This window comes from Ornithorhynchus anatinus, chromosome 1 (genome assembly GCF_004115215.2).
Source record: "Ornithorhynchus anatinus isolate Pmale09 chromosome 1, mOrnAna1.pri.v4, whole genome shotgun sequence".
NCBI lineage: Eukaryota > Metazoa > Chordata > Mammalia > Monotremata > Ornithorhynchidae > Ornithorhynchus > Ornithorhynchus anatinus.
Genome location: NC_041728.1, coordinates 135,291,086 through 135,303,966, shown reverse-complemented (window position 1 = coordinate 135,303,966; position 12,881 = coordinate 135,291,086). Strand labels below are relative to the sequence as shown.

The 12,881-nt window shown below is 47.7% G+C and overlaps 1 protein-coding gene across 1 annotated transcript in view; it reads right to left on the bottom strand.

Annotated features, from left to right (window-relative positions):
* Positions 1-5,673: 5,673 nt before the first annotated feature.
* Positions 5,674-12,881, bottom strand: part of DNAJB11 (DnaJ heat shock protein family (Hsp40) member B11) — a 45,875-nt gene continuing 38,667 nt past the window's right edge. The window contains exons 6-10 of the mRNA XM_029072596.1: positions 11,337-11,419; positions 8,123-8,180; positions 7,296-7,407; positions 6,785-6,944; positions 5,674-6,100 (exon numbers count right to left, since the gene is read on the bottom strand). Coding sequence (XP_028928429.1) covers positions 6,036-6,100; positions 6,785-6,944; positions 7,296-7,407; positions 8,123-8,180; positions 11,337-11,419 — 478 coding nt within the window. The 3' untranslated portion in view covers positions 5,674-6,035. The remainder of the gene's footprint in view (positions 6,101-6,784; positions 6,945-7,295; positions 7,408-8,122; positions 8,181-11,336; positions 11,420-12,881) is intronic.

Below are 12,881 nucleotides of genomic sequence, written 5' to 3'. Positions count from 1 at the left end.
TGTTACGTGAAGTTTCACATTAGCAAAGGCATTTATTGAGTACCTAATGGGCAGAGCACTATTTTGCCAGTTTGTGTTGATTTGTCTTCCCCCTCTCTCAAGGACCAGGATCATGTTTTACATTCCTTCTCTGTAACTCTAATACAAGGCTATGGATACGGTAGACACCCGTGGCCTAGTGGAAAGAGCCCGGGTTTGGGAGTCAGAGGATGGGGGTTCTACTCCTGCCTCTGCCACTTATCTGCTGTGTGATCTTGGGCAAGTCACTTAATTTCTCTGTGCCTCGATTATCTCATCTATAAAATGGGGATTAAAAGCGTGAGCCCCACGTGGGACAACCCCATTACCCTAAATCTACCCCCAGCGCTTAGAACGGAGCTTGGCATATAGTGAGCGCTTAACAAATACCATAATTATTATCATCATTACTCATAATATTGTTGATGATGATGGAGCAGAGAACCAGGTGGCTCAGTAAAGAGAGCGCGGGCTTGGGAGTCAAAGGTCAAGGGTTCTAATCCTGGCTCGGCCGCTTATCAGGTGTGTGACTCTGCATAAGTCCCTTCACTTCTCTGTGCCTCAGTTTCCTCATCTGTAAAATGAGGATTAAGACTGTGAGCCCCACGTGGGACAACCTGATCACCTTGTATCTACCCCAGTGCTTAAGAGTGCTTGGCACCTAGTAAGCGCTTAACTATTACCATCGTTATGATGATGATGATGAAGAAAAAGGGGGAAAAAGGTACTACAGGGCAAAGTTAAAGACACTGGAATTGTTCAGCCCAGAAGAGATGATAATATTTATTCTAATTATAATTATGGTATTTGTTAAGCCCTTACTATGTATCGGGTACTGTACTAAACGCTGAGGGGGATACGGGCAAGTCGGGTTGGACACGGCCCCTGTCCCATGTGGGGCTCACAGTCTCAAGCCCCATTTTACTGACACGGTAACTGAGGCTCAAATATGTGAAGTGACTTGCCCAAGGCCACATTGCGACAGATGCCGGAGCCAGAATTAGAACACTTGACCTTCTGACTGCCAGGCCTGTGCTCTATACGCTACGCTATACTGCTTCTCGTATTAAAGGATGACAACTCTTGAGATATATGAATAGTTTTTGGGGGGCCTCCATGTCCACCAAAGACTGAATAAGAGGGAATAGGCTGAAATTACAGAAGAGGTCTCAGTGGAGGCTACTGCTGACCCAGAGAGTGACAGGTTTTCTGCATTCGAGTCGTAACGTAGCCTAGTGGAAAGAGCACGGGCCTAGGAGTCAGAGGACCGGGGTTCTAATCCTAGATCCACCACATGCCTGCTGTGTGACCTTGGGCAAGTCACTTCACTCTGCCTCAGTTATTTCACAGGTAAAATTGCAATTAAGTCTGTGAGCCTCATGTGGGACATGGTCTGTGTCCACTCTGATTATCTTGTATCGACCCCAGTGCTAAGTACAGTGCCTGGCACCTAGTAAGCGCTTAACAAATACCAAAATGAAAAAACATTCCTGGGTGTAATATGTTGGGGTAGAATTAGGTACTAATTCCAAATCTGTATCATCAGGTTATTGCCTGTTACACATGGACACGATCTGAGGTGACTGGTGTCACTTTAAAATGATTTTGGGGGTGACAAGTAAACTTTTCATTTTTATATCCATTATGCTTTCAACTAACGGGCGACATGATGGAGCTTAAAATAAAGGAACCGGTATGAGTGGCCAAATAACAGAACAGGCAGGAAGAGGGCTGCCAGATGTGATAGTGGGAGAAGATTCTCCACTTTCAGCTCACAGCATCGTTGGAGTCAATCGATTTGAGTTTTCTGTTCATTTCACAAGGAAGCCAACCATCGAACACACCAGTCAATAAAATGTGATGAAACACGGATGTCTCTGGCAACTGTTTCAGTCAGTTTATACATCCAATGTAGTCCAAATTACGCTACCCAATTTGCTTCGTGACTTTTGTGGTTGGTTGTGTCTGAGGGGAGCTGCCAGGACAAAAATGAATAAAATCTAGCATTGAGAATCATCATACATACCTTTCTGGTGGGTCCCTACTCACCCGTGTCTCGCCGTCCCTGGAATTTGTGGGAACCAAGAAGCTGAGATGTCAGGGACAGGTAGAAGTCGTGATATGGGCAAGCTTGGATACGGGCAGGGATCGAGCCTGTTTATTGCTCTATTATACTCTCACATGCGCTTAGTACAACGCTTTGCACACAGTGAGCGCTCAGTAAATACGACTGAAGGAATGAATGGGACGGCAGTGGACCAAAGTGGGGATTCATAGGAGGATGATCTCGGGACAGAGGTCCTGGAGGAGAGGCAGAACACCATACACCGGGGTTCGTTTTCTATGATGAGACATAGCATGCCACAGAAGAGTGTTCATTTTGAGAGGGCTCTTTAAAGAGTAGGATAAACCGATGGGAGTGTGGGTGAGTTCGAGTAAAATATCTACCGAGGATGCAATCCATAGGAAAGCGACTCAGGAAGAGGGAATGGTCTGATTTTGGAGACCTTCACTCTGGAGGTGCATGGGTTTCTCCATCTGGGAGACAGATGTACCAGGAAAGTGCCCCGGTTGGGGTTTCATGATGAAGGCACGATCTGGGGGATGGGACATTTGGGGTTTATTCAATTTTTTTTTTTGACTCTTCTCCCCTTCCTTCCTACACCTCTGCTGGATTCTTACAAAGCCACTTTCCAGTGGAACCTCATGGAAGTTGCCTCATTTCCTTGACCAGGGTCAGTTCTCCAAATCTGAGCCTGGCAGAACGTGCCCAGCACGACCCATTCCACCGATTTGGTCTGAGCCATTATCCAAAGGAGCAGTTTTAGGGCCCCGAATCAAATCACTGGTTGCTATTGAGCGCTTACTATGTGCAGGATAGAAATTTCCAACAGATGCTCAGGGTCTGGCAAGGAAATGTTGCAGGTGCCGGTCTCCCCGGGGTCTTTCCGTTTGGAAAGACGAGGTGCAGAGTCAACGAGGAGCGTTCTGCGTGAAAACAGGGCCGGTTGTACTTGGTGCATCCTGGCACCAAACAAGGATCTTCTCCATAAATAACAGAAATTCTGTTTCTGTTCACAGCCCTTAGAGTAGTCACGTAATCTATCATGCCTCTAGACTGTGAGCTCCTAGAAGGCAGGCGATACGTCTACCAACTCTGTTGTACTGAACTCCCCCAAACGCTTACTACCATGCTCTGCACACAGCGCTCAAATACTATTAATTGATTGTAACTGGTCTGGGCTAAGCGGGGGAATGCAGAGAGTTTGGAACTCTACAATTTCCACAGCTTGGTTCCAGGTTAGTTTGGGAATTTTTGCCAGAGACGCAAAGATAGAGGACACTGTGAGGGAGGGGATGTCTCCACCTGGATGTCAGCCCGCCACCTAAAACTCAACATGAGCGAGACTGAGCTCCTCATCTTCCCTCCCAAACCCGGTCCGCTCCCAGACTTCTCTATCACCGTGGATGGCACGACCGTCCTTCCCGTCTCTCGGGCCCGCGATCTCGGTGACATCCTTGACTCGTCTCTCTCGTTCACCCCACACATCCTATCCGTTACCGAGACCTGCCGGTTTCACCTATACAATATCGCCAAGATCCGCCCTTTCCCCTCCACCCAAACGGCTACCTTACCGCTACGGGCTCTCGTTATATCCCGGCTAGACTACCGTGTCGGCCTTCTCTCTGACCTCCCTTCCTCCTCTCTCGCCCCGCTCCGGTCTATTCTTCACTCCGCTGCCCGGCTCATCTTCCCGCAGAAATGATCTGGGCATGTCACTCCCCTTCTTAAACAACTCCAGTGGTTGCCTATCGACCTCCGCTCCAAACAGAAACTCCTCACTCTAGGCTTCAAGGCTCATACATCACCTTGCCTCTTCCTACCTCTCCTCCCTTCTCTCTTTCCACCACCCACCCCGCACGCTCCGCTCCTCCGCCGCCCACCTCCTCACCGTCCCTCGGTCTCGCCCGTCCCACCGTCGACCCCCGAGCCGCGTCCTCCCGCGGTCCCGGAACGCCCTCCCTCCTCACCTCCGCCAAACTGATTCTCTTCCCTTCTTCGAAACCCTACTTAAAACTCACCTCCTCCGAGAGGCCTTCCCAGACTGAGCTCCCCTTCTCCCTCTACTCCCTCTACCGCCCCCCCTTCACCTCTCCGCAGCTAAACCCTCTTTTCCCCCTTTCCCTCTGCTCCTCCACCTCTCCCTTCCCATCCCCACAGCACTGTACTCGTCCGCTCAACTGTATATATTTCCGTTACCCTATTTATTTTGTTAATGAATTGTACATCGCCTCGATTCTATTTAGTCGCCATCGTTTTTACGAGATGTTCTTCCCCTCGACTCTATTTATCGCCATCGTTCTCGTCCGTCCGTCTCCCCCGATTAGACCGTGAGCCCGTCAGACGGCAGGGACCGTCTCTATCTGTTGCCGACCTGTTCATCCCAAGCGCTTAGTACAGTGCTCTGCACATAGTAAGCGCTCAATAAATACTATTGAATGAATGAATAATTATAATAATAATGATGTTGGTATTTGTTTTGGTATTTGTTAAGCGCTATGTGCAGAGCACTGTTCTAAGCGCTGGGGTAGATACAGGGTCATCAGGTTGTCCCACGTGAGGCTCACCCTTAATCCCCATTGTACAGATGAGGTAACTAAGGCACAGAAAAGTTAAGGGACTTGCCCTCAGTCACCCAGCTGCCAAGTGGCAGAGCCGGGAGTCGAACCCATGACCTCTGACTCCCAAGCCCGGGCTCTTTCCACTGAGCCACGTTGCTTCCCCAATAATACTGTACTAATACTATACTGATACTATAATATTAATACTACTATACTAATACTATACTAATAATACTAATTCTGGTATTTGTTAAGCGCTTATTATGTGCCTGGGACTGTACTAAGCATTGGGGTGGACACAAGCAAATAGGATTGGTCACACTCCTGATTCTTGGGAGAGCTAAATGGTGGCCTGGCAACGGTTACAGCGGTGGCTGAAATGAGGAAACTAATAGCCCACAGATCTCTCCCCCTACGGGGACTGTTTGGCCATGGAGGCAGAGGGCCAGGAAGGTTACCAACGCTATTTACAGGGGTACAAAATGATGCCCTGAGAGTACTGTGTAGTGGATAGAGCACAGACCTGGGAGTCAAAAGGTCATGGGTTCTAATCCCGCTCCACCACTCGTCTGCTGTGTGACCTTGGGCAAGTCACTTCACTTCTTCGGGCCTCAGTTACCTCATCTGTAAAATGGGGATCGAGACTGTGAGCCTCACGTGGGACGGGGCTGCGTCCAACCTGATTGCTTTGTAGTCACCTCAGCGCTTAGTATCGTGCCTGGCACATAGTAAGCGCTTAACAAATACCACTATTATTATTAATGCTCATCAACAAAGGCCCATCTCAGACCACCCCTCTTGATCAGTTTTCTATTCTAATTTTTCTCTGGCCTCTTCGAACCCTTCGCTTTTGAGGCATTCAGACCCACTTCCCCAGGGACCCCATCTGCCCGTGGCTCGCCGCTTGGAAAGGGTAGGTCGTCCTCTCGCTTCAACAACCTGGAGAAAAGGCAGGAATGGAAAACCCTCAAGGGAAGGCAAAAGGGTCGGCGACTCGGTAGCTAAAACCAACAAGAGCCGGGAGCCGAGGAAAAAGTGACAACAAAATGTATTTAAAAACAGACCTTGACAGTTGATTCACCTTTGAGTGAAATTACCAGCAACAACCCAGCACGCTTGAGATGATTTTTTTTTCTCCTTCGCTTGAGTCATCTTGCTGCTTCAATTCCTACAAAACTTTGTCGGCAGCACCGGGAATCTGAACCCCCAAAGGGAGAGGTGATATCGGACCTTCCACTGACGGTTCATAAACTCTCTCTCGGACTACGGAGTCTTAAAGCCTCACTGAAGATCGTAAGACTCATAAAGAAGTCGCGTGTTAAAAAACCACAAACATCTGCAGATAATAAATATCGTCACTTGCCATTTTAGACAAAGTCCAACTTTATTCACTCTTAATATCCCTGCAGTCCATTGTATACCTTCTGCACTGATCCTTGCCTCAGTAGCTGTTTGATACCTGCAAGAGGAGCAGAAAAATGCGACGGTAGTTAAATGGACCGATCTTTATGGCTCTTTCATTTCCCATCAGGGAAGAGGAACAACGAATGGCGCTTGAGGGCCTACTTGTCCGGGGTGGGGGGGAGAGAGGACAAAGGGGATAGTTCATATGCAACAGCCTTAGCTATTCTACGATTTCCACGGCTACAGACATTTGTCCCAACCACACGGTATTCATCTTGAAGATTACCCCCATGCCTGGGGGTGATTTGGTGATTACCCCCAGCCCCGGCGCCATTTTCCTGTGTCAACTCCCTGCAGTCACTTCCTTTAACTCCACTCCACAGCTCCTACCTTCCCTACTCTTGATGTCACTACTTCCTCCTGAAGGCAAATACCCCAGTTTTACAGTTGTATTTCTGAACCCCACTTGGGACAGGGCCTATGTCCAACCTGGTTATTTCACATCTACCCCAGCACTTAGTAGAGTGCTTGGCACGTAGTAAGCATTTGACCAAAAACACAATAATTATATCACTATTATTATTAGTCTCCAAGAAACCCCAGGACCCGTAAGCTCCCCGTGGGCAGGGAGCATGTCTACCGACTTTGTCAGATTGTCTTCTCCCAAGCTCCGCACACAGTACGCGCTCCACAAATACCGTCGATGGAGTGATGGAGCCAGGGATTTCAGAGTACCCACCTTCTCGCTGTTCTTCCGTTAGCTGCTCTTTTGGAAAATCTACATCAAAGGTGATGATCAGGGACCCTTTGATGTTGTTGTTGTCAAAGTTGGGCAGTCCTTCCCCTTTCTTCCATAGCTTAGCTCCAGGTTTGGTGATTTTATCCCGGGCAACATGGACCTAGAAAGCAAGTGGGGAGGGGATGAGACTGGCGTGGGCGGTCAGGGGCCGCAGCAGAGGCGGAGACTCTCTCCGACGCAAGGAGGTCTCTGCCTTTGAGCCCATTTGGCTTTCACCCCCTGCTCCAGTTCACACCACTGGATTTTCAGGCCACATTACACCAGCAGCTCTCCTGCCAATAAGTAAGTTAAAGCAAAAGCACAATTCCATCTCCCTTCTGACCTCACTTTCCTCTACTGACAGGTGGGGTCAAAATCTCCAGAGCCCCACAGGATTCTGTGTTTTGCCTGCAGAAGTTACCATTAATGGTACTAACAATAAAGAGGAAACATAGTAAAATATCTGCCAGACCTTGTGTCCGTCCAAGTGGGCTACATCCATCTCAAAACCTATCAGGGCCTCGACCAGCGAGATTGTCACGTTTGTGTATAAATCGTCTCCTCTTCTTTCAAACACAGGATGCCTGCAGAGAGAGAAACATGACATTTAATTTCTCTATATTCTTGGGGGTGATTTAGAAGCTTTCCAGATGGCTATAATCACAAACAATAATAACAACAATGACAATAATAATAGTGGTATTTGTTAGGTGCTTACGTGTGCCAGGCACTGTACTAGGCTCTGGGATAGATACAAGCAAAATAGGTTGGACACAGTTCATGTCCCTCATGGGGCTCACAGTAATAATCCCCGTTTTACAGATGATGTAACAGGTCCAGGGAAGTAAAGTGACTTGCCCAAGGTCACACAGCAGACAAGCGGCGGAGCTGGGATTAAAACCAGTGTCCTTCTGACTCCCAGACCCATGCTCGATCCACTAGGCCATGCTCTACAGAGATAATGGGAGCAAGGAAAATTCTCCCCATCTGGCTGAGGAAACGTAGAGCTCGAGAGTTCTTCATTCAGCTGAGATTGAATGTTGAAGGGACGTCACCCTCAGCCAACAACCAAAATTAAATAAATAAAAATCAACAAGACCAGAGCAGACGCCCAGATTTTGGAAGGGGGGCAGGGGGAGGTCGGCTATATCTGTGAAACAAGAAGATCAGTGCTCTCTGGAAGGGTTAGGGCCCATCCAGACCCTGCTGAAAGCAAGGGACTAGTCCACCAGAAATGCTTACAATCCCCCCTTGCTCTCTCCCAGATGTAGGGAGGTGGTTTCAGCTCCAACTACTTACTTGAGAACTTTGATTCGGAAGCGCAAGTCTCCAGGTTCCCCATCCACGTGGGGCTCACCTGAACCACAAAAGAAGAATAGGAAGATGAGAGGGACGGCAGAGTAGGAACGAGACTGGCAAGAGACTGACTGGAACCATTAGATTGTGGCACAGTGGAAAGAGCACGGGCTTTGGAGTCAGAGGTCAAGAGTTTGAATCCCAGCTCTGCCACTTGTCAGCTGTGTGACTGTGGGCAAGTCACTTAACTTCTCTGGGCCTCAGTTACCTCATCTGTAAAATGGGGATTAAGACTGTGAGCCCCACGTGGGACATCCTGATTCCCCTGTGTCTACCCCAGTGCTTAGAACAGTGCTCGGCACATAGTAAGCGCTTAACAAATACCAACATTATTATTATTAGATAACATCAGCTTCACCCACTCCCCCTCTCTGGGGTGTTCCTGAGTAGGAAGGTAACTCAGATATCTCTTCATGTGTTAGACAAGCAGCATGGTGCAGTCAGAAGGTTGGGGGGTTCTAACGTCGGCTCTGCCCCGTGTCTGCTGGGTGACCCTGGGCAAGTCACTTCACCCCTCCGGGCCTCAGTTACCTCATTTACAAATTGAGTATTGAGACTGTGCGGCCCATAGGGGACAGGGACTATGTCCAAACCGATTTGCTTATATCCCCCCCAGTGCTTAATACAGTTCCCGGCACACAATTAGCGCTTAACAAATACCAGTTATGTTCATTCAATAGTATTTATTGAGCGCTTACTATGTGCAGAGCACTGTACTAAGCGCTTGGAATGTACAAATCGGTAACAGATAGAGACAGTCCCTGCCCTGTAACGGGTGTACTTTTGGGTGTGTTGAACTTCAAAATATTCAGGCAAACAGCACAGGCTCTCAGCCTAGGTTTGAATAACTCGTCGCATTTCCCAAACTAACGGTACGGGAGGAAGCAACTGCCTAAAAGACCACTAAAATGCGGGCCATCATCGAGCAGCTTACGGGGAACGGAGCGAAGTTGAAAGACTAGGACAACCAGCTGCCACTGCGATGAGACTCTCCAACTCACTCCCGCCCTGGACCAGGTCCAGAATGGGGTTGGACACACGACGTCAGCAGGGCTTATGGAGGGAGGTGGTGGGAGGACTGGGGAATTCGGGAGGAAGTTGATGGTTTCGAAGAGTTGGGGTTACGGACACGGCTGTCAAGTAGACTGGAACAGTGGCGTGCTCATGCAGGAAATAATAATAATAATTGTGCCATTTGTTAAGCACTTACTATGTGGCAGGCACCGCTCTAAGCACTGGGGTGGGTACAAGGAAATAGCTGAACTGGAGCAAGACGGAGTGGCAATAGTAATGTTGGTATTCGTTAAGCGCTTACTATGTGCAGAGCACTGTTCTAAGCGCTGGGGTATACAAGGTAATCAGGTTGTCCCACATGAGACTCACAATCTTCATCCCCATTTTACAGTTGAGGTAACTGAGGCACAGAGAAATTAAGTGACTTGCCCACAGCCACACAGCTAAGTGGCAGAGCTGGGATTCGAACCCATGACCTCTGGCTCCCAAGCCCATGCTCTTTCCACTGAGCCACGCTGAAAAGTGAGTCTTGAGTCTGAATTACCACTAGCTACATTTGCTCGGCTGCCTGTCTCCCCCATTTAGACTGTGAGCCCGTCATTGGGCAGGGATTGTCTCTATCTGTGGCCGAATTGTATATTCCAAGCACTTGGTACAGTGCTCTGCACATAGTAAGCGCTCAATAAATACTACTGAATGAATGAATTCAGCAGCTCCATTTTTTTTTTTCTTTTTTTAAGCGTTTCCACTGTGCCAGGCACTGTTCTAAGCGCTGGGGTTGATACAAACTATTCAGGTTGGACACCGTCCCTGTCCCACATAGGACTCACCGTCTTAATCCCCATTTTACCGATGAGGGAACTGAGGTCCGGAGAAGCGAAATGACTTGAGTCCTTCTGGCTCCTGGGCCCCTGCTCTACCCACTAGGCCACACCGCTTCCCTCTCTCAACATTTCCACTGGGCCAGGGAGTTGAGCCACTCTCGACTGCCAGGTCACTGTGGCTGCCACTCCAGGGAAACGATGGAAGGCTTCAATTCTACCAGAAGGGTCAGCGGTCAGTGGAAAATAGCTGGGCTGTGGGGGTCTTTTCCCTAAAATATCACCACACTGGAAAAGTAGGCATGGGTTTTGATGTAAAGCTGAGACGACACATTTATATGTGTGATGGTTGTTACTATAAACCTTTTTTGCTCTAGGGCTTTTGAATAGTAGCGATCAGCTAGTCTGACCTTTTCTTGGGAATATCAAAAAAATCGATTTATTGAACGCTGTGTGCAGAGCGCTATACGAAGGGCTTCGGAAAGTATGATGTAACAGGGTTGGCATACGTGTTCCCTGCCCACAAAGGAGCTTACAAAATTAGCCGTAAAGTGAGAAAATGAGGTTTTTATATCAAGTGCACTCGTGTGTGCTAAACTAACTGCAAAACAAATGCAATACATAAGGCTATACCATTTGTCTAACGGAAACGGCATTTATATATATTCTGAAAAATTTTCAAGGACGCTCTCGTGTCCGAGGATGTTCATATGCTTGCTTATTATTATTAATAATTAAAAAAAGATGGTATTTATTCAGCGCTTATTATGTGCCAAGCACTGTTCTAAGCACTGGGGTAGATACGAGGCAATCAAGTTGTCCCACGTGGGTTTCATAGTCTTAATCCCCCTTTTACAGATGAGCTAACTGAGGCCCAGAGAAGTTAAATGACTTGGCCAAAGTCACACAGCTGATAAGTAACAGAGCAGGGATTAGAACCCACGACCTAATAATAATAATAATAATGTGGTTATTTGTTAAGCGCTTACTATGTGCCGAGCACTGTTCTAACCGCTGGGGGAGATACAAGGTAATCAGGTTGTCCCACGTGAGGCTCACAATCTTAATGCCCATTTTACAGATGAGGTAACTGAGGCCCAGAGAAGTGAAGTGACTTGCCCACAGTCACACAGCTGACAAGTGGGAGAGCCGAGATTCGAACTCATGACCTCTGACTCCCAAGCCCGGGCTCTTTCCACTGAGCCACGCTGCTGACTCCCAAGCCTGGGCTCTTGCCACTAAGCCACGCTGCTTCTCTTACATGTTACCGCTGTGGGACGGAGCAACGGAGAGTAAAGGGAAGCAAAATATTAACAGCGCACCTTCTCCAATGAAGGGGTACTCCATGCCATCTCTCACCCCAGGCTCTATTTCCACCTCCAACGTTCGCTCTTCATTTACAAGCCTAAAATACAAGAAAATTTAGCAGGCGGGGGGGGGGGGGGGGGATCCGAACCCTTGACCCAGACTCTAATATCAAGTAGGGAAGGGGTGTTAACACCTTCTGATATCAACCTATCAATGGTAGTTATTGAGCACTTGCCGTGTGCAGAGGACTGTACCAAGAGCCTTATACTTCTGAACACCATTGACTCTTTTTCTTCCTGAACACTATCATTTCTCTCCCACACCCTGCAGAACTAAGCACTTCAAACCCAATGAAGTTTTCCACAATTAAAACAATTCACCGCTTCTTCTCCGAGGCAGTTGAAAGTCATTAATTATGACGGCTTTCAACACTCGCCCCACCTGACGGTGCAAGTTAACCGCATCTGGCACAAAATTAAGTGCCGGCATTCCGTTCTTTGTACAAAATCCCTAATCTTACTTAATCTATTCTACTGCCACCATGGAAAGTCTGGCAGAAGGATGCAGGGTCACTATTTTCTGGGTAAATATGCCCCTAAAAGGAACAAATTGAGATTTTTTTCTGTTTCCCTGAGGCAGAGTTGTTCCTATGCGTCATTTCCTTGACGATCCCATATGATGATCCTTTGGTAGAGAACTGAGATAGTTGTGAAGCGAGAGCAAATAAATCCTTGACTAGGTGGATCAGACTTATAAGTAAAGGGAATCCTCTGCACTAGACCTCTAAACGTAATTGGAACTGATAGGAAAAAAAACGCAGCACGGTTGATCACTAAATGTAAAACTGTAAAGTCTGATATTCTTCAATAAAAGGAACAAGGAAATAAAGGAGAACTACTGTTTGGTTTGAGCAATGCCAGCTCCTCTGCCACAAACTCTTGGGTGTTCTGCATTTATTCAATAGTATTTATTGAGCGCTATGTGCGGAGCACTGTATTAGGCACTTGGAACGTACAATTCGGCAACAGATAGGGACAATCCCTGCCCAATAATGGGCACACAGTCTAAAATGTGTTCACGTGAAGGTGAGGAGGGATTCGTAAAAGCCACAGAAATATCCAGTTTAGTCTCTGGTTTTCTTCTTCCCTCATCCCGCCCCAGAACCTTTTACCCATGTTCACGCAATCATTTAATCGTATTTATTGAGCTCTTACTATGGGAGAGTACAATGCAACAACACACAGACATATTCCCTGCCCACACATCGAGAAGCGACATGGGCTAATTTAAATTTGAACAATCATCAATTAAGGGTATCGAGAGCTTAGGGTGCAGAACACTGAACTAAACGCTTGGGAGAATACAACAGAGTTGGTAGTAATGCTCCCTGTCCACAAAGCCTCTTTTCTTTCTTCCCCTGGCCTTGCCGGTAAAGGATCCCCTGAGCGGAAAAATGCTTAAGAACGGTAAGCAGCAGGAGAGAGGAGAGGAAGAGGAAATGAAGAATGGCAACCAGTGGAAAATCATTTTCTGGATCCCAGGGAGCTGGCTCCCCATGC